The following is a 21466-nucleotide window of genomic DNA, read 5'->3' as shown; positions in this document are numbered from 1 at the left end:
GTACTACATATAAATTTTCTACTACCAATGAGGTTACCAATTTTTAGTTATGTTTTTAAATTTAATGCACTACTTGCAACAGTTGGTAATCAGGGAGATTATACTTTGATATATAAACTACATCAACATAAGTTATTTGCTTCTAAGTTGTCCTAATTAATATAGACCAATAATTCATTGTGTTAAAAATGTTATATTTGGTGAACTTCACTAATTCCTCTAATGGAAATAAACACATCCAAGCAACTCGTGTCAGAAAAGTTGTACAGCGCTGCAGTTCAGACAGAAAGTTCTTTCCTGCCCAATTAGTCTCCTACAATACTCTGCTGCCAATGTTTGTGAGTTTAGGTCATGAAATAGCTGGTACTTGTCTTACAATCTTAATTCTTTCTTTTTTTTTTTTTAATGAGATGTAAACAAACAACAATAATAGTTTTAAAATTTCAAATTTCTACATAGATCCGAATGAAAAGAAAATTATGAAAATGTAACACCTTATGCTACAGAAACCTCATGAAACGAGCCCATTAAATATAGTTTAAGAAACAATGGAAGAAAAATCCTCAAACCATCCCCCCCATTTCAAGCCTACAAGGCCCTGACTCAGGCTTTTCAAATGCAATTAATAATACCAGAGCCAAGCAGGCTCAAAGCTGCAGTATTCATGAATCTCCGATTAAGGCACAAAGAGCTGTATTTAATCACCGCATTATTTAACAACTGCATTATTTTTTACTTCCATGTTATGTAACAAACTAACAAAAGCCTCTTCTACATGGCAGCATGCCACAGGTCCTATTGCTCCCAGCAGCCCAGACCCCTACAAAATGGATGGTGACCTTTGGTTTCTTTGGCCACACCTCATGTAACAATAGCAGTCACTGCGTGCAGAGACCATGCAGCTGGCCGCATTTCTCTGGTTATAATCATTTCCCTTCAAATATAAGAGGGCCCCCTCACCCCTATCCTCTTATCTCACCACAGTGACGTGGGCCTATCGCTTTGATGCTAAGCAACGCAAGCACAAGCATCTGGTTTCCAAAATACATTTGTACTTTTGTCCTACCGAGACCAGCCTAATTCTGAGAGAAACTATGAGAGGGCAGAAGGCTTAGCTAATGGACCAAAGCACCTTTCTCCTCAAGAAACGATTCTTCAAGGATAAATGAAGTTTGTGCTCACCAAAGGTGCACACCTGAGTACAGACTCTAGCACTGTGCCATCCAGAATGGAAGCAGCAATTGAGTAAGCAGGGAAGCTGCAGCCTCCACCGAGAGCCAGGCCGTGCTGCTGCGGCAACTAAAAAACCAGGGAGCTCAACAGTTCCTGAAGCTGGGAACTGCAAAAATCACCTAATAAGGCAAAATCAGTCAGCACAGCAGACAGCGCTCTGGAATCAAATTTATGATCAAAGGCTATTCAAAACACATCCTTGTAATGTTAAAGAGAGAGCAGAGCAGGCAAGAAAGAAACACAGACGCTGAAGAAATTAAACAAATTCTGGAAAATACAATGGTCTGAAGTGTGATTTTAGAGAACCTATTCATGCATCAGATATCTATAGAGAGCTAAGCTGTTCACATATGTCCATGTCTTAAAATCAGGTGTGCATTAAATACAGACAAAGATGTCACTGAAATCACAAAAGGAACACATAACTAAATTTGTTGTTGCAATACATCAGATTCAGTTGCCTGCTTTCTGGTGGCCAGGAGCTCCCAAAATTCAAAGCTTTAATATAGTGATAATAAAGTTTCTTTTTTTTTTTTTTTAACATTTCCCCGTTATCTCATTTTATAAAATTGCCATCTTGTTTTCTATCTAAACATTGTTTCAGCTTTATGTATTAGAGCTTGTGAAACTCCTCCTATTTTGAAAATGTTCCTGTTTTCAGAAACTGCTTTCTATAGAAGCTATAATACTCTTCACTCTCTGTTGGAGACTGCGGAGTAAAGTAGCAAAAGGATTTTTCAAAGGCCAAGTGGTAAAATTTATCAACACACCTGATCTAAAAATTAACTGATCAGCACCAAAGGGAGCTTAGAAATTAGATGACACTGAATAACTGAGAGACAAATTGAGTACGACTGTAAGCTTCCTCAGGGATGCTGACAAGCTACTTTGGAAATATCCTAACCTTGGTCAAGAATCTATACAGCACATGAACCGTGGAAGACACTCTGTCTACAGATCTTTCAAGACAGCTGCAAGGAAAAGATTGCTTTACTGGATGCTCAACACCGATGTCTCTTCAGATTTGCATGCTTGCATGAGTGAGATGCTCTGGGAGCATATGCTGAAAAGGCATCATATCCATGACTCTTTTACAAAGTCAAAAGCCATGGAAAATTCTGGCCAGAATCTAGGCGGAAAAATGAGAAACACAGGTCAATGATCACATGGATTTTCATGATGACAGAATTTGATTTGGATGCACATTTAACAAGTGTCCAGTGTACAAGAGGCATTTTGTATAATGCCCTTATTAACACGTTCCAAAAGGATGTTCAAACAATTATTACAAAAAGATTTTTTAAAATTACAGGAATGAAATGATCAGTGCTTCATTTCAGGGTCAGTTAAAACTTAAGACAGCACACTGTTCGTGAACTTGAGAAAACTGAAATCATAATGCAAATCCATTAAGTGAGAAAAAAAAATACAAACATTAGATGTTCTAGTCCTGTTGTTTTCTAGCTCATAAAATATGTAAGTTTGTATATTACTGTTGGTCATCATCAGAAATACATGCAAGCATAAAAAAAAGAGAACAATTATTTTGTAGATACCTACTGCACTGTTTCATGTGAATCAAATCTCATCTTCATGACTCTTACTTATACAGTTGGTGAAGCTCTTGAAATGTACTTTTAGTTCTTTTCTGTGGTCTGACATTGAGTATAAATCTAAGTTGTGCGATGATAAACATTTTTATTCATATAAGCATTTCTTTCTCCTTTTAGTCTGTCTAAACTGTTTATTTTACTAGTATACTGTGGGAGTACCCACACAGTGCAGAAGCAAAGGCACAGCATATTGAATATTTCACTGCTTCTACAGGCTTAGTGTGCAAAACCAGCTATTTTGAAGAGCTTACTCAAAATATTAAATATTTTAGAATGTCTGTTCATAAATTAGATTGGAAAAAATAGTGTCAAAGAAAAACCACCAAACAAAACCAAGCAACTACAATAACAAGAAACAACACAAGTAAAGATAAGCTATTGAAATGTCAGGTGTTAAAAAATGAGTAGAGTCACATGTATTTCAAAAAATGTGGTTTAACAAACATAGGTATAAAATCACCAACACCTATACAAAAAAAAGGGGAGCAGGCAAAAACATACGTTGGTTTGGTCAGTCATCTGAATGCCCTGAATTACATTTTTGGATACTTCAGTTTTATTCTTCAGAATGCAGTGTCTGAGAAAGAAGGAAAAGTATTTTCATAATGGAAATAGACAGGCAAATATGGAATGGTCAAGAATAGAGCCAATTACTCATCTTCAGCAGTTTAAATCTTTTGTGACATGCTGCCATCAGCACTTCTCAGAAGTCTAAGAGCCTTTTGCTTAGGAGAAGCTATAACATATATACTTCCCAAAGGACACTGTCTCAGAGTACACTCCATGGTGGCAATCTCTCTCTTCCCTGACTGCTTCACTGTCTTTTTTTTTTTTAAGGCTTGAATACTTCATGTGCTGATCATAGTTCAAAGCGTACACCTCTTTAAGTTATCAGACTATTTAGAAATGTATGACAGAAGATAAAAGGAGGATTCAACACACACAAATGTGCTCAGTGCAGTCTGCTCATCTGCTGAAAAGGAAGAGGAGGGAGACTAAACCTGTTCTTTTCCAACACAAAAAAGTGTAGTAGTAAAGTTGATCACGCCTATCTCTATCCATCCCCCAGTACATGTTATGGAAAGATCCTGCCCAAATGTAACGTGTTTGTAGGTAAGAAGAAAGCATCACTGAAGTTTGGGAGAAGCCTGTCGGTCTCACCAATAGGAGAGTTCTTTCACAATTTCAGTATGACATGAACACTAGAAAAATAACCAGTTTGGGTTTTTTTGTTCGTTTGCTTGTTAATTGGATTATTTTCTAGAACACATCAGCATTGCTCAGATTACATCAGTAGTGTAACCCAGCAAACACAGATGGTGCATAAAGACCATTCCCAACAGCAAAGCTATTACTTCTTGTTTTAATGAGGTTAGTCTAACTGCTAGACCAGGGTTGCTTAATTTGTGGAACCTCACGGGAATCACATAAACAATTGTCATCCAACATCTTAGAGCACTTCAATCACCTCATAGGGACAGATTTAACTTCAGATCATTTACACTCAGGTCATGGAGCCAGCACTCTGGCTGCAATCCAATTGTACTTAATAGCTTCAGAACTATATCCAAAGAAAATTTCATTTGGTAATTGCCAAAGAATAAAGTACTCTAACACTTCTTCCCTGACATGTGTTTGTAGACTTTGTTGAACATCTTCAAACCAGACAAGGCATAAGAGTTTCACACACACAGTGATTCTGGTTTACTACTACAATCCATTTCTTCTTATATTATGATCAGACAGATCCACTGAAGAATTTTCCCTAGGAGACCAAGCAGCAAATCAGTCCTGGCAGCAAAAAGGGGGGGTCACAGAAACATATTCCATACCTTCTGGTAGCCTACAAATTAAGCCATTTTCCATAGGAGGACTATTGCCCTCTTACTTTTTAGGATTGTAAACTAACACCACAGAACTCTCTCCCCTGATGCTTTTAAGAATTCCTTCAGTTGCCCTCAGTAAGTAAGAGCTGCTATTTCAAGAATGTATCTTCAGAAAGTTCCCTAAAAATGGACAGAAAAAAAGAAATGAGGTAGTTTCACATCAAAGAGCGAGTCGTATTTATGATGTCTGTGATCTACTGTGTTGTAATTTTGGGGGCCTGAGGTAGAGCTCTCCAAGGATTGCATTTAATCCTTGAGTCTCTAGGCTAGGCATCATTCCTGTCAGGCTGACTGTTTCTACCCTGAAGGCAGGTGACATGACAGGCATGTTGTGGAGTGGGATGCTGTCAGCCAAGGGGAAACCTGCTTTTCAATTTGGCAGCTTACAAAAAACTACAGTAGAAAAGCAGCAAAATTACAGAATTGCCTGAACAAACACCTGTTTTCTTCAGAAAAGAGGTGTTAATGTTATTCTTACCTCACTCGAAAGTCATCGAGATTTAAACTTTGTTCTCTGTGCTAACCCCCAGCAGGTCCAACCTCTCAAATGGCAGAACCTCCTAGAAGTCTATGCCAGTTAGATCTGCAATTATTACCCAGTCCAACCTCCCCAAAACCACATTCAGGCAAATAGGAGATTGTTCTGGTTGTCTGAAGGACTACTTGCAAATTATTGTCAGCTGTAATCTGTTTTACAAATGACAAAGTCAAACACGACATTAGAAGAGAGACTGAAGATACATGAGTCTATTTTCATGTCTCAGATTCTTTAAGGTTCAGGACATGTATACAAAGAAAGTCTTACAGACTGCCTAGAAAATCTGAAAATGTACATTTTTAAAGTGCAGCATATGACCATGGAGCATTTCCCTAGCACGTGATAAAGTCCATTGAATTACACTAACTTTAGACAGTGCTACTATGATGGGTGAAGCAGCAAGATCAGGATCTGTCATATATTTATTCTCCGAACTTTTCCATTGGGAAAGAAGTATGAACAATGCAATATTTCAATGGATAGTTTTGAGTGCCCTTTTCTCTCTGAAGCATCAAATGGCATTCACATATAAAATAGCCGTATCATTTTTTTTTCCCCTCATACATAAAAATGGCTGTAGTAAAACAAAAATCACACCTCTGTCAACAGAAAACACATATTGAGGGATGCACAAAAAGGATAATCAGTGCTAATTCCTGAGAATGTTTCTTCAGCATTCCAAAATCTGCACCTTCACTTACAGAAACATAGGAAATGCCTCTGGACAGAAATCCCAGAGAATATTTCTTCCTTTACTTTATTTAGGTATTTTTGAGTCTACATATATTCCTAGCATCCAGAACATCCCAGAAATTTTGAATTATTCAAAAATAACAGACACAAATTCAAAAAGCTTTTAGTACATCAGCTGAGAGAGAGCATGTGAACACCAGTCACAATACCAGGAAAATAAAGTGATTCTACCTCCAGGAAGGAGCTAACAATAACATACAGTATTACTCTGCGCAGAGATCCCAACTCAGGCTAACATAACCTGGTCATCTGTGTCTCAGTTTTTTATCTAGCCATGCACGTACAAAATAAATACATTTTTAAACAGACTTGTCAGTTTCAGATTCCACAGAAGTTCATTTTTGACTTGCAACAACAATATGGCTTTACTGTAATCTGGATTCAAAGTGTCATACTGTTCAAGAAAAGTACACTGTCTCAGTATTAAACACAACTCCAGTGCTGAGCCTTATGTAAACTAACAGGAGCTTTCGGATTTGGCCTGACAATGGCTCTATAAGGTGTTAAGGAAGAAAAAAAGCCAAAACACCCAAACAGTATTAACCATGGAAACTGCAATAATAACCGTTCTATTTCAGTTGGGATGGAGTTGATTTTTTTTCACAGCGTCTGGTACGATGCTATGTTTTGACTTTCGGACAAAAACCAAAGTTGATAACACATCGATGTTTTAGTTGTTGCTGAGCAGTGGCTTCACAGAGCCAAGTATACTTCAGCCTCTCAGCTTCTTGTACTGTCTTGCCAGCGAGAGGGGATGAGGAGGCACAAGGTGAGAGGGGGCAGAACCAGGACAGCTGACCTAAGGCAGGCGAAGGGAAATTGCACACGACTTCATGTGAAAAAATTTGAAAAGCTGTAGGGAGTTAGGTGGGCAGGTAGCTATTGCTTGGGGTCTAGGTGGGCATTAGCTGTCAGGAGATGAGCAATTGCACTGCACATCACTTGTTTTGTTTTTTTACCCCATTACTATTATTTTTTTCCTTCCTTTTCTGTCTTAATGAACAGATTTAATCTCAATCCATGAGTTCTAGTTTGTTATTTTTTTCCCCCAGTTCTCTACCCCATCTCACTGGGAGGGAGAAGTAAGAGAATGACGTTGTGGTGCTCAAGTGCCTGCCAGGTTAAACCATAGCAACTTGTACTGCAAAAGCAATGTTGTTTGGTAATTTTAAACAAAGACACCAAAGAAGGAGCAACAGAAAGAGACGAGGAAAAACACAACTTCATTAGAGATCAATCACAATCAATCTACTATTTTACAATATCCCTTCCCACTATTTCACATGTGGGAGCACAGCAAAGTAAAAGCTGTCTAGCAGGATCAAATCAAAAGTTTCTCTGTTCAAGTATGTGTCTACAATTGTGGCAACAACAGAAGCCTATAGAAAAGTATAACAACATAGAGACTTCTCCAGGGAGTTTCCCAGACTTCAGCAATTTGAAGCCTAGAACTTTCAGAGAAGTAGTAGTGTCTGTTTGACACCCTCCGGGGATATTTGTTTTACCAACTTTAATCGACTTTCAAATGATTTCAGTCCTGCTGCAGAGCTCCAACTTTAATCATGTTATACGAAGAATCCCTTTCTATCCTTTCCAAACTTGCTACCAAATAATTAAATGTTCTAGTTCTCATGCTGAAAGAGGATGAAAAAAAAACACCAACCTATTAATCTTTTCTTCTGTTCCACACATAATTTTACAGAGCATTGAACACAGCAATTTTCACCTCAGTTGTGCCTTTTTCAAACTGAAGTCATCATTCTCATGCCTTAATTGGAAGATACCCAATGCTGTTGATCACTTTTGATGCCTTCTGTAAACCGTTTCAGGGCTACTAAATCCACTTTGAGATGAGGACCAGAACTGTATGCACAGATTTATGTACATGGTTTTATTAATAGCAGTGAATTTAAGATGGTTTTTTTTTTGGTTCCTCACTCCCTTCTAATCTTTAAATTTGTTTATTTGACTAGTACTTAACAGTGAGCTTATGTTTTCATTGACCTCTAATTTCAAGATCATTTTCATGACCAATAAAAGCCAGTCCAGCATCCAATATGAAATACATAAATTTTGGCTTGTTTTTCCTCCCCATCAGTTAACTAGTAATTTCACTGACTTTTACATGCTGCTTTATGACTCAGTTCCTCAACACTGCAAGGTTCTTTGAAGATCTTTGCAGCCTGCTCTCCACATTTCTACCATGCTTAAACAACGAATTTGCTGCTGATGCTAATTCATCTCTTTTCTAATATCATATATCTAGCTCTCATTTTTTAACAAAAATAAAGTTTGAAAAAACATGAAAGTAAAAGAGTTTCATAATTTTATATCTTATCATTAACAGATTCAAAACCTCGCAGTTGAGGTGAAACTCTTAATTGTTTCAGTGCTTAGAAAACTGGATAATGGCTAAATGAACCAAATTAAGAGCACTGTTGAAATACTGGACTTATCATGGCAACAGCTGCCTTAAAGAGGAATACAGGTCCATAGCCCTGAAACCACAGAAACTTGAAGTGCATGACGAACAAGAGCCTAAATTGACAGAACCTAGGGATGAAGGCTAATCAAGGCCAATCATGATATTTGATACCACCGGAAAACCAACAAGCAAACAAAACAAACATAAAGCCACCAGTGCAATAAACCAAAACACCTTTATGGAAAACTTCACTCATTTATATATTAAGTGGCTTCCAATTAATAACTGGAACAAAAACAGCAACAAAAAATCACAAGAGGGCAAATCAGTATCATCTCAGTAAAAGTATTTCCTTAATGTTCTTGAGGGCTGTCATGATGATAGAATGTTAGTCTTGTGGACTTGCTCTTAAGTCATTAAATCTGTGTAGATGCCTGAAATCAGACAAAGTGAATGGGTAACATCCTGAAGTGAAACTTACCCTCTTGAATATGATAAGTTTTTTTAGCCACAGCTACTCCTAAGTCTCTGCTTGGAGGTCAGTGGTCTTTATCTCAAAGCTCTATCAAGCAGTCTGATGAGAGAACAAGAGCTATTTTCTGGGCATCCACAGCCTGCACAGTTCAACAGATTGTCAGGGAGCACAAGTAGCAGACAGTCTGCTTTAATCTGCCTCTTCTCCAAGGCTGATGTGTTAAAAAAAAAGTGCAGGACAAGCTAATCTGAGAAGACCACCAGCAAGAGTTGGGGATCAGGTTAAGTCAGGTGTTCCCCATGACACCTGGACAGCAAGAAAACACCTCTACTGTGGGTCAGCTATGAGAAAGTTCAGCTCCTGGTATCACCACCTGCTGTGGACTATGTTTTCACAGAAGCCTATCAGCTATGATAGCCAAGCAGGCCTATCTTCTCCACCTCTCTATATGCTGGGTATGAGAGAACATCTCTTTCCTGTTTTCCAGCTGGATAGGCTTCCCTTAGTTGTATATATTCCACTTCCCATTTTCTAGGAAAAGGATGAGCATACCTGCAGAAAATACTATTAGCTAGAGCTGCTTCTTCAGTGTAAGACACAAATACATCAGCATACAAGACAGAAATTAGTTTTCTAAGAACAGAAATGTTCTGTCCTCTCTTTTCTGTGAGTAATTACAGATGAGCCACTGTCACAGCAAATGCTTTCCGGTGAGTCAAATTGTATGTTTACACACGAAAGCATACCTTTTCACCAGGAAGACCAGCAGCACCATCCTGTCCTTTTGCACCCATCTCACCCTACAAAATAAATTGTTCAGTTAGAAGTTTTAAAGATCACTGACTCAGGTCATATCTTATTCAATAGAAAAGTACCTCCTTCCACTGCAGATATGTTATGTCATACATAGTAATATAATGACTGCAGAGGAAGATGCCATACATGTAACAATAAAGTCAGAGAAAATAAGTACATTTTAAAATACTTATGATGTCAATTAAGACAAATACTTGCAAGTGTATGTAGAAAAAACCCAAAACACTAACTGTGCTGATTTCAAGGGAATTCATTGTGACAGTAGAGTTAGGCAAGGCAGGCGCAAATTCACTACATTGAGTGCATTCAACTCTGAGAAAGCACATGGAAATAAGGAGTTACTTTGATCTAAAAGTCACATGCACATAGTATTTTTAAAAGACATTTTGAACTCAGTTACTTCTCCTTCCCTGTTACCCCCCTCAAAGAAACTAAGACCCAAACTGTAAGCAATCCATTAGAAAATGTTAGTTTAAGAAACTCTCCTGACTGATCAGGAGAGGTATAAAAGGTTCCAGCAGCTGCAAATTGGACAGTGAATCTTAAAAATGATTAAAGAAAACACCGAACAAATAAATTTTGCTCAAGAATGTCAAGAATAGAGGCTACAAAGTTTAAAATCCGAGTCAAGTGGAAAACAGAGGATGATAGAGCAATGAAACCCTATAGCTTTTCATCCTAAAAAAAAATAAAATTTAAACTATGTTTACTTGTACCAAGAAATGAAAACTCACTAGTGAACAGAAAATACTACAGTCTTTTTTTGCAATAAACCAGCTCTTTACGAAAAGAATGTCACTGATTTGAAAACAATTAATATTATTTTTTTCTTTGAGTTAAAGGAGTGCACGAAGAAGGACAAGAGCCATAATTACACAAATAATTGCTTCTTATAAAAGGGTACAAAAATAGGTTGGGTGCTCAAATTCAAAACTGAAAGCCTAGAAGTTCTTGCCGAGGAATAAAAGTCCCATAACCTCTAAACTGAGAAAATGTAGAAATTTTTTTAAAAATGAGATGCTAGGAACTTGTAATTCTGATATTCAGCATGAGCAGAAACTTATTTGTATTAGGATAAGTTCACCAACTTTATTAATAAACACACTCCATAGCAACAAACATCACTTTATCATTATCTTTACAAATGGGATACACATACTGGGGATTCTTAATTCAGCAGTCCAACAGAAAGGCTTTGGAGAACAGCAGACGTCCTGTGCCCTTTGCAGCATACAGGTATGTTCAACCTGTGCGAGTGCCTTCATTGTTATGGGATGTACAGTTGTCCCAGAACTCACAAGTGAACCACAGCCTAGCAGCCTGGTCTCTTTTCTGAGAGCAAAGAGAGCAGGTGACCAAACTTTTTTGTGAGACCATCACTGTGTAAAGTGCCCAGCTGTTTTTTACCTGACAACTTATGTCTCTCCATTAGCTTTGAAGTAACTTTAATTAATGTAGGCATGGTATAATTACATCAGCCATGTATCTTAGAACTCGTCAGAACAACCACTGCTGCAAAGATTAAAGAAAACACCACTATGTAGACACACACACACAAAAAACCTAAAAACAAAAACCTGAGAGCTTCAAAGAGAGAATACTGTAAGTACATTCATCTTTTCAGTGTAAATGTAGTACTTTTTTTACCAAATGATGAATTTTAACCTTTCTGAAGTTAAGAAAGGAATACCAAGATTGGCAAGAAAACTCTAAAGCATGCAGCAACAGTGTTTGCTGCATCCCAGACCAGCCATTATTAACTGCTTACTTCATGTTAAAAGGAGGATTTATAGTACGTTTTCCTCACTGTTCCCTTCAGGCTGCTCTCAGCAGCTGCTGACTCAGCACAGCATATTCTGAAGAGCTGAGCTCTCCCTCATGTTCTACGCAAAGCCCCATCCAGCTTGGCCTTGAATGCTTTCTGAGAAGGGGCAATCACAACCTCACTGGGCAACCTGTTCCAGTGTCTCACCACCCTCACAGTAAAGAATTTTTTCCTGATATCCAGTCAAAATCTACTCTCTTCCATTTTAAAACCATTTCCTCTTGTCCTCATCCTGTCAGCAATCGCCCTTATAGAAATTCCCTCCCCAGCTTCCCTGTAGACCCCCTTCAGTTACTGGAAGGCCGCTATAAGGCACCCCAAAGCCTTCTCTTCTCCAGGCTGAGAGCCCCAGCTGTCTCAGACTGTCCTGGCAGGGGAGGTGCTCCAGCCCCTCATCATCTTCATGGCCCTCTGGATTTCCTCCAACTGCTCCACGTCCTTCTTGTGTTGGGGCCCTAGAACCATTGAACAACTATTGTTACTTCTCAACTACCCATAACATTTCTCTATATTCCTTGTCTTCCATTTTAAATTTCTAAAATCTATTCAAAGAAACCACCATAAAGCAACTACATCTGCACAGCCCGACTGAAAACTCCTCTGTTTATAATAGCAGCCCAGAGATCACCAAACATGAGCAGAACTTGGTGAAGAGCACTGCTCCACTGTCTGATCTGAGGACACTGATAAGAAAGAGTCGTGTTAGAGTCATGTTGTGGAAGAGTACACGAGCCATTTTTCACATCCTATTTTTTTTCAAATATTGGTGTGGTCCTTAATATAGGTATGCTAAATTATTCTGTCTCAAAAGTAGAACAAGGTGTTGAATGTGTATGTTGCTAGGAGCAGGACTAGTCCTTAGTTAGCTTTGCTTATCACCACAATGACTGCCTTATCTACTCACACTCTGTACCCTTAAGCCACTTGCAAGTATTTTAAGAAACCAGAACATTCAGTGGTGTATTTTTATACATGTGTAGGCAAAAATTACACAGCCTAGTACATGACTGGAAAACTTTAGCTGTATAGTTAACCACACTATGTTTACATTTCTGTTTCATTAAGTTCAAATGGATTCCTTGCCTTGAAGACAATTATTTTCCATGGCAAATTAGATTATTAAGATATGCCTCTATCTTATAACCATGACCTTAATAATTTTTAATCACACTCAAGTTTTTCTGCTTTTGTTCAAAGAGTTTAAAGATCACATACTGCATATTTTATTGCCAACAAAAGCGTTCACACAGCAGACCGACAGAATGAAAAAAAAGGCAAATGCATTTCTAAGAGCTTTTGGCCTGTTTTTACATAACAGGCTTTTCTTTTGCTTCTGCAGATGTTGAAGTCCTTTACATGTGAACATGCATCATTTTTTCTTTCTCATATAAGTAATCCCAAAGATATAAAAATAAGAATTAAAAACAGGGTCCCAGACTACCACACCTATATCTATCCCTAAATAAATCTCTGCAATTAAGCTTTATAAGTTTATGTAATTAAACCATTAAGAAAGAACAAAAATTTACATTTGCTTAAAACCACCAAAATTAACTGAAATACAGGCTAGTAGCCATGCAAACTACTAGTGTAATGCTGGTATTACAGATTATGAAGTACTCTGCGGATAATAATTCAAGGGTAGTACAGTGAGCTGTAAGTCTACTGTTAAGAATTTCTGCTAAGAGTAGCATTGAAAATTCTTTTCAGCAGAGCACAAAGTTACTTAGTGAATAAAATATTTAAGCCATAGCATATCTCTCAGAATGTAACATTTTACAAACAATAGGACAGCTATTATACTTTTGACAGGGTTTATTTTAGTGAATTCCAGCAGACAGTGGAAATTCAGCAGCCTCAGCCCAACACACACACAAATGTTTCTGTTAGCCTTCCATAAAGCCAAGCCAAATTCTTAAAAAGAGATTGCAGTCTCTTTCCAATGATACCAGTCAGCTGTCTATCTAAAGTAGAACTAACTCAGCGCATCTGAGGCCATCTGCAGTACTAAAATTGTCATTATTTTATTACACTGATGATTCAGAGTTTCAAAAGCACTTGACCTTTACATCTCTCTGCCATTCAGCCATTATTCAGTGTTCCCATTGTAGAACTCAAAATTATATGCTAATATCAAACAGAAAATACAGTACCTTTATCATATATTATTATTGTAGAGTTTTGGACAGCAAAGATAGCCCAAAAAAAAAAAAAAAAAAAAGAAAAACCACAAAAACCAAGTGGAGATGTAGAGAGAATTACAGAGATAATTGACAAATTACAGACCTTTCCCTTTCCCACATAAAAACCCAAAAGCTTTAAGACAATATAAATTTGTAATTTAAGAGACCAAATAATTTCAAATACATTTACACTGTGACATGGACTGGAATTAACATGACACTGTGATATTGAATCTAGAAAAGAAAGTCTACAAGAAACTTTGAAAGCAGTAAAATATTCTCAGCAGTGTTCTGTTCTAACCAGGTTGTGATTTTATTACTCAAATAAAAGCAATTGCATTTCATTAATAGAAAGAATGACACAAACATGGCCTAAAGCACATAATGCTACAGTATTGCTCTTGTCAACAAAAAGGACATATTAGTTCAGATTAAATGAAGAGCCTATATCAGTTCTCAAAAGACTCCTTAGCCAAAGTTTTAAAAGACTTGATAAGGAAAATTAGCTTTCCTGGATTTCATCTCTGCATAAAGAATACATGCCAGTAGCATCAAAAATATCCAGATAAGAAAATATATATCATTATCAAAAAAGAAATATCTGCAGACCCCAGAGAGTTGCTACGTGTAGACAGTGTACTGTAGACACTTCCAAAAACGATATAGAGAAATGCAAAGGGTGTAACATAAAGAATGGAAGCTTTATACTACATCTGCCACCTGTGTAATCAATATCAGAGGTAGTCCCTGTGAGAAATTACATAAACTAGAAAGCATTAAAATGTAGTTGCACAGACAGATAAAAAGTTCTCATGATTATAAATTGTTATAGAAGTACTGGGACTTGGAAAGTGCCAACTTAGGGACTTTTTGTTGATGTGTAGAATCAGCTCAAATTCAGAGATGCTGACGAAGATGAGAAAGAAAATTAATCCCTAAGAGTAGCTTGAGTAAAGACATTGAACCAGGTGATGTCAGAAGTCCCTTCTAACCTCAATAATTCTGTGAATGAACTGGGAATGTTCTCTTTCTGTGGCATCACTCTAGTGTTTCCCTGGCATTGTTGTAGAAGCTAGATTCCTCATAGAAATTCCTGGCTGTGTTCTGACCTAGCAGAGAGGCTTAAGCCCTGTTTTGCTTGTTATCCCCTACAATGGGGCCCACTGACTACGGCTATTCTGGGATAGCTTCAGCTCTGGGGAGGAGATGACAGCCCTCAACTCTCTGAGCACCTCAGAGTGTTGAGTACTCATTACCACTTCTCCACATCTCTTGAGGAAGACCTGAACTGCCATCCTTAATCCTAATCAGATGAATACTAGAAAGATGTATGCAATAACGAAGATAAGAGGTAAATATTTAAGACATTTTCTAAGAAAATTTTCATATCAACTAGATAATTTGGGCTATTAGACAGTTAAAACATTAAGTGGGACTGCCAAAAGATCCTGTTCTCTGTGGCTGTGAAGTATTTTCTTCTGCGCATTAAAAGATTAAAATTTAATAAGTACTCTGATTTTGGGAAATTCGCTTTGTTATCACTGACAGCCAGTCATATTTTGCCCATGAAATTTATCTTTTTCATGCATTTCAGCCTCGAGCTCCCTGAGTCTATCAATAACCTCTGCAATTAAAATCAGATCAGAAATGAACTATACTGAAGACTGTAATGTAATAAATATGCCTAAGATGGAAATAGATAAACCTGGGTTATGAGGAGTGATACAGACTGAAGAAAGGAAAACTAGTGAAGAAAACAGGCAGAAAGAGCAGTGAGATGCCTTATTTGTTCTCCAAAAGTTATTTTTTCTAATCATTCTGCTACAAGTATTTTCATATGCATAAATTTATTGCATAAATTTATTGCATAAATCTATTTCTATCAAGCCCAAAATAGCATTTTAAACATCTTTTTCTTTAATTAAAATACAAATTAATGAACCACACTTCAATAGCAATGTGTGTGCATCAATAGGCACTTCAGTGTTTGAAAGCACTTTGCCTCTGATTTTTTGCTCCCTACTGTACTTACAGCATTAACAAATGACCTATTAACACAGCTTGGAATGGGTTATTATTATAATCAAAATTTTAATCTCTTTGGTTTTCTATTTAAAATCTTCAGGGGGTGGAGGCAAAGATTACTTAATATACACTTAATTCCATAGTCTCCTCAAAAGAGAAAAATGGTTTGTATGTTCTGTATAATTATTTCAATTACTACCATCCATATTCCACCTTTCTGAAGATTTTCTCCATATGGAGGATAAAACAGAACCTTGACATCATGATTAAGTGATTTTCACTAGCAATAAATATATTTTTAAGTAGCTATATACCATGCTATAGTAGTAGAAAAAAAATGAACAGAAAATATGGTTCATTTCTCACCTGGCTGAGCAGCAGTGGAAGCCTACCTCTACAAAACATATATCTAAATGTATTAAATCACAGGATAGTTCCACCTGACTTTTAAGCACTTCAAACTTGTGAAGTATACTGTCCTGAGAATTAAGCCACTGTAAGATTAATTGAGAATACTGTTCAAGGATAACCTAAGTTATACACTTGACAACTGTTGCCTCTCAGTTTCACCTGAAGGAAAAAGCTGACGTACGTGTTTTAAGGGCTTACACAAATAAACAGCAAAGTTGGTCCTTGCGACTTTCTAAGTCTCAATTATTCAGACATCACAGATCAGGAGGTTGTCCCCTGCTGCTGATAGCTGGGAAATACAGATCTCCAGGCAAGTAAAGTCCTGTGGAGCAAACATTGCTAAATTCAAGCTTGCACAGGAAATAAAAGGGAGAGGGACTGCTCTGCTTCCTTCAAAGTTTTTTGTTTGTTTGTTCTAAATATGAAGTAAGTCGTGTGGTACCAAACAGTCTGATCTTTTAGCAGGGAAGACAGACTTTAAATAGAGCAGTTTCTCCACCTCAGAAGCACTTTTTCAAAGCCAATGGGAATATTTGTACAGTTGAGTGAAGAACTGTCATCATGATGTCCCAGTGATTCATAGAGTCATGGAATGTCTTGGGTTGGAAAGGACCTTAAACACCATTTACTTCCAACTCCTCCACCGTGGGCATTGTTGTTAACCAGATAAGCCAGAATAAAGCCATAATGAAAGGTGAGATTCAAATAGGACGGTCTTTTAAACAAGTGGAATAATTTTGATCAGTGATGCTGCTATAAATAGCTTCTAACTTATGCTAGAGGTGCATAAGAATTTGCATAAATGCCTATTCTAGTGAATAAACATTCATTAGCCTTTGTCTCTGTTCAAAAGTATTAAGATGAAATTTGTAAAGTGTATGGGAATGTAGGATAATAATTAAACTCAAAATGCCTAAACATGGCTTGTCAGATATCATGCTTTGTCCTAGTGAAAACGTAGATACTCCCGAACAGGCAAAACAGAGTCTGATCTGAAGGAACAGTTATGGTAGACTGAAGAGCAATTTGAGGTGGGGCTTAAATACAGCCTAACACCAATTTGAGTCTGCAGAAACTTGCTTACAAATCCCATCACAGAAAAAAGACATGTAAATTAAGTCATACTTTTAATTACGGTAGGTGGGAAATTGGAATGAGATAAAATAAAAGAGAAAGAAATGTGAGTCTGATTGAGAGATTCCATCAATAAAACAGTAACTTATCCTTGTCATAACAGCATCCAAGTAAGAACATTTAAATACAGTTGATTGGATGTTAATAATACGATCTACAAGCAAAAAAGAAGAAAGTGAGAAGCAAAGTCTGAAGAACTACCAGTAAACTTACAGAAATCTCTTTCACTTTCCAATTGGTCTGGCCATCAAAATCCTCAGTAAGCTCCTATTTCACGTGAAATACATTACAAAACATCTAAGCACAACCTGTTACTTTCCTGTACGTAATAATGCCTCTTGAATATCTGGAAAAGACTATAGTACTGCCTGTCCATCTTTAATTATTGATGCCACCATCAAGAGTGTTGCTGAAAACTTGCACAAACGTAGAAGCAAAAACAAAACAAAAAAAACCTACCCCACATCTATTTGTTTAAATCTTGAAAGGTTTATTTTTCATTAATCTAATACTTAACAGTTTTCAGTTTTATATCAGTTTATAAATAATATGTACTTTGTACTTACCAACCATGTCAGACATGGTCTAATGCAATTTGCTATCAGTGATGGATGCACAGCAGTTGAAGGGTTTCATTGCTTTTCAGATCAACAGTGTGGTTTGGTAGCCCACACTGGCTAACTTTACATAATTGTGCTATATATGCAGGATCAGCAAAAACCCGTGCTTAAGTTTGCAGGCTATCAGCAATCCTTCTAGGCTCAGCTAGGCTGAAGAAACAATTTGAACTTTCTTCAAATATACAAGTAGTATCAAAATTGAAATGTGGACTGGAGGGGAGTGAAGGAGTTGGAAAGGGAAGACACTATCAAGACATTTACTCTGCATTTACTGCTGTGCAGATAAGCCCTTTCTGAACTGGACCAGTTTCAGCAGTGCAATCTTAGGAACAGTGCTCGAAGTCTTCACAAGTTATTTCAGATCAAATATTAAACAGCATGCTGTAATGCAGGATGGTGGATAGGACAACTCCATCCTAACAGCTACATTAACACTCTTGCGGTATTGCTTGTACTTCTTGCTGACTTGCAGCAGTTTATTCAAGTTGGCACTTCTGTTAATGCAATAAAAACACATTTCCAGACATTTCCTATCCAAAACATTTCAGACAATATTAGGCAACGGAGTATAAAGGGAAAACTATATGATAGACTGACTTTCATTACTATGAAACCTCCAAGCCAAATAGCACAGGAATGTCACAGTAAGCTCTACAGTGCAAAAACAAGGAATATGCCCAAGGAAGGTGTATCAACTGGACTGTTCAGGAGTTTGCCAATGTCAGCTTCCTCTCTTTTTAAAATTAAGAAAGTTTCAGTAATTAAGAGTGATGACAAACAACATACAGTGCTGAAGTCATATTAGTGAATTCTCAGCCTCCTACTGATCACTGAAATAATTAGTCCACTGCATAGGATTCTGGCCATTGACAGTGCTATACAAATACATACATATCATAGGGAAATCCTTGTTGTGAACAACATACATGACTACTCTGTGTTTGGATAAAAGTGAGAGGCAGAAAATACACTATCAGTGTTTTATCTGTGCTTGTTTCATGGCCCCTGCGTTCCTTGGAGTTCTTGAGTAGGAGTGGACCTCAGCATGGAACAGACCTGGGCTATATGGCAGAGTGGACACACACAGAACCAGGCACAGAATCACACAGAATCACAGAATCACCTGGGTTGGAAGGGACCTCAAGGATCATGTAGTTCCAACCCCCCTGCCTAGCAGGGCCACCAAACATACACATTCAGATCAGGTTGCCCAGGACCCCGTCCAACCTGGCCTTGAACACGTCCAAGGACGGGGCATCCACAACCTCCCTGGGCAGCCCGTTCCAGCCTAACCACTCTCCTTGTAAAGAACTTTCCCCTAACATCCAACCTAAATCTTCCCTCCTTCAACTTGGATCCATTTCCCCTAGTCCTGCTGTTGTCAGCCCTTTTGAAGAGTTTACTCCCCTCGTGGGTGTAGGTTCCCTTCAGGTATTGATAGGCTGCAATGAGGTCACCCCGCAGCCTTCTCTTCTCCAGGCTGAACAAGCCCAACTCCCTCAGCCTGTCCTCATAGGGGAGGTGCTCCAGCCCCCTGATCATCTTAGTCGCCCTCCTCTGGACTCTTTCCAAAATCTCAATGTCTTTCTTGTACTGAGGGCTCCACACCTGGACACAGTAGTCCAGATGGGGCCTCACAAGAGCCGAGTAGAGAGGGACAATCACCTCCCTGTCCCTGCTGACCACCCCTCTCCTGATGGAGCCCAGGATCCCATTTGCCTTTCGAGCTGCCAGAGCGCACTGCTGGCTCATGTTAAGAGGCACCAATTGATGAAGGATTTAACCTCTATAAAAATAGATACCTTTCAGGAATAACTAAACCTGGAAAGTTTCTATCCAATAAAGAGAAAGAATGCCACAATAAAGAGAAAGAAATACAGAATGCAATTATTTACCTTTTCACCTTTATGCCCTTTCTGGCCTGGCAAACCAGGAACTCCTGGTAATCCTGCTTCTCCCTGATTTTAAAACAAAACACAACAAAACAAAAATAATCAACAAAGAAGCATATCCAAAATATATAATTGGTTTGAATACTTTGTCTTAACTACAAAAGCCTAACAAAACAAATGGGTTGGAATAAATATAGCACCACATTCAAGAGGATTTAAAACAAGTAGTATGTAAAAAGCAATCTATTCTGAAGTAAAAATATTTACACTATATTTACTCTAATACATTAGTAGCAATTCTCATTTTTACTACTGATCCTTGCTTTTTGTTTGTCTTCATCCTTCAAAATCTTACAGCCTCCTGAAACTGTAATTTTAAAATTAAATCTAGAATGTACTGTTTCATAACTGTAAAATACAAACACGTGCATTATAATAGTCTAAGATTTTTTATACAATAGTCTACATATAATATATGATATATAATAGTCTAACATTTTTTAGTAACTATAGAAAGGAACTCAAGTGCTTTCTATTTTTTTATTATTATTTTTTAAATACCTAGCAGAATTAAGTAGAATAATGAATTAAAAAGCAATGGGAAAACATCATACTTTAGTTGGAAAGCAGTGGCATCTGTCTCTAGATTCTTGCTGTGTTCCTGGAAGAGAGTATATTTTGCTGGCATGAACAGACTCTGGTGATGAAGTAGTAGCAAGTAATCTATCCTCATGTGGGCACTAAAATAAAAACAAGATTTGTCTGATTTTTGGTCCACTGTTGTTAATAGATAAATACCAGCCAAGTGCTATTTTAACTTACTTTGTTTTAATATTACTGCACATACCATGCTACAGAAAAGCCACAACTGCCAAACAAAGGAAAAAGCTGTAGTAAAATGAAGTCTAGATATTATGATCCTTCTGTACTGAAAACTGTCCTGGTCAAAACAGAACTGTCTCAATTCTTTCTTCCTAAAGAGCCAAACATAGGAAGAAATATTCCAAAAACTATAAAAAGTGAAAGCAAAAGATGAGGGGGAAAAAATATTCAGAGGCTCTCATTAAGACACAATAAAGTCTCCCGTGTGCCTTCTTGTCAAAGAAATTCTGACATGACTTACTTCTTAGTGTAGAAATTTGTGATTAAGGAATAATTATTTTCCCTAAATTACGAAAAATTTAGCTCTTATGATTGGTAAGGGAGGTAATGAAAAAGAATAAAAAAAAGTGATGCTGAATTCAATATGAAAATCATCAGCAAGTACTCCATTATTTTTATACCTTCAATATAAGACATGCAAGTGAAACAAAGAGCTTTTATCTTCATAGCTGAAGGAACATTTAGGATGCTATCAATAAAGCTTATCCATGTTCTTCTTATGTTCATGTATAGTTAGGGTTTATTTTTTCTTTTCTTTTCTGTATAATAATGGCAAATATTTTTTTCCATGTACAAAGTAAAACTTACAGAAAAAATTCATTCTTTTCAATTAGCCATGAGCCTATAAATTCAAAAGAAAGCCTGTGCTATGAACAGGAATATATTTTGAAGTATATTTGAACAAGAATTTATTACTTAAAATTGAGATTTCCTTAGATAATTTAGATTCAGTCTCTTTTATGCTTCTGATCACC

General features: G+C 37.3%; 1 protein-coding gene across 1 annotated transcript in view; it reads right to left on the bottom strand.

Annotated features, from left to right (window-relative positions):
• The window catches only part of COL19A1 (collagen type XIX alpha 1 chain), a 184830-nt gene that overhangs the window by 130035 nt on the left and 33329 nt on the right, over nt 1-21466 (bottom strand). The window contains exons 7-9 of the mRNA XM_042826945.1: nt 20444-20569; nt 19833-19895; nt 9670-9723 (exon numbers count right to left, since the gene is read on the bottom strand). Coding sequence (XP_042682879.1) covers nt 9670-9723; nt 19833-19895; nt 20444-20569 — 243 coding nt within the window. The remainder of the gene's footprint in view (nt 1-9669; nt 9724-19832; nt 19896-20443; nt 20570-21466) is intronic.

This window comes from Centrocercus urophasianus, unplaced genomic scaffold (genome assembly GCF_019232065.1).
Source record: "Centrocercus urophasianus isolate 14NV4802_14NV808 unplaced genomic scaffold, USGS_Curo_1.0 seq_10, whole genome shotgun sequence".
NCBI lineage: Eukaryota > Metazoa > Chordata > Aves > Galliformes > Phasianidae > Centrocercus > Centrocercus urophasianus.
The sequence above is the reverse complement of the archived record's forward strand: the minus strand, read 5'-3'. Positions and strand labels throughout refer to the sequence as shown.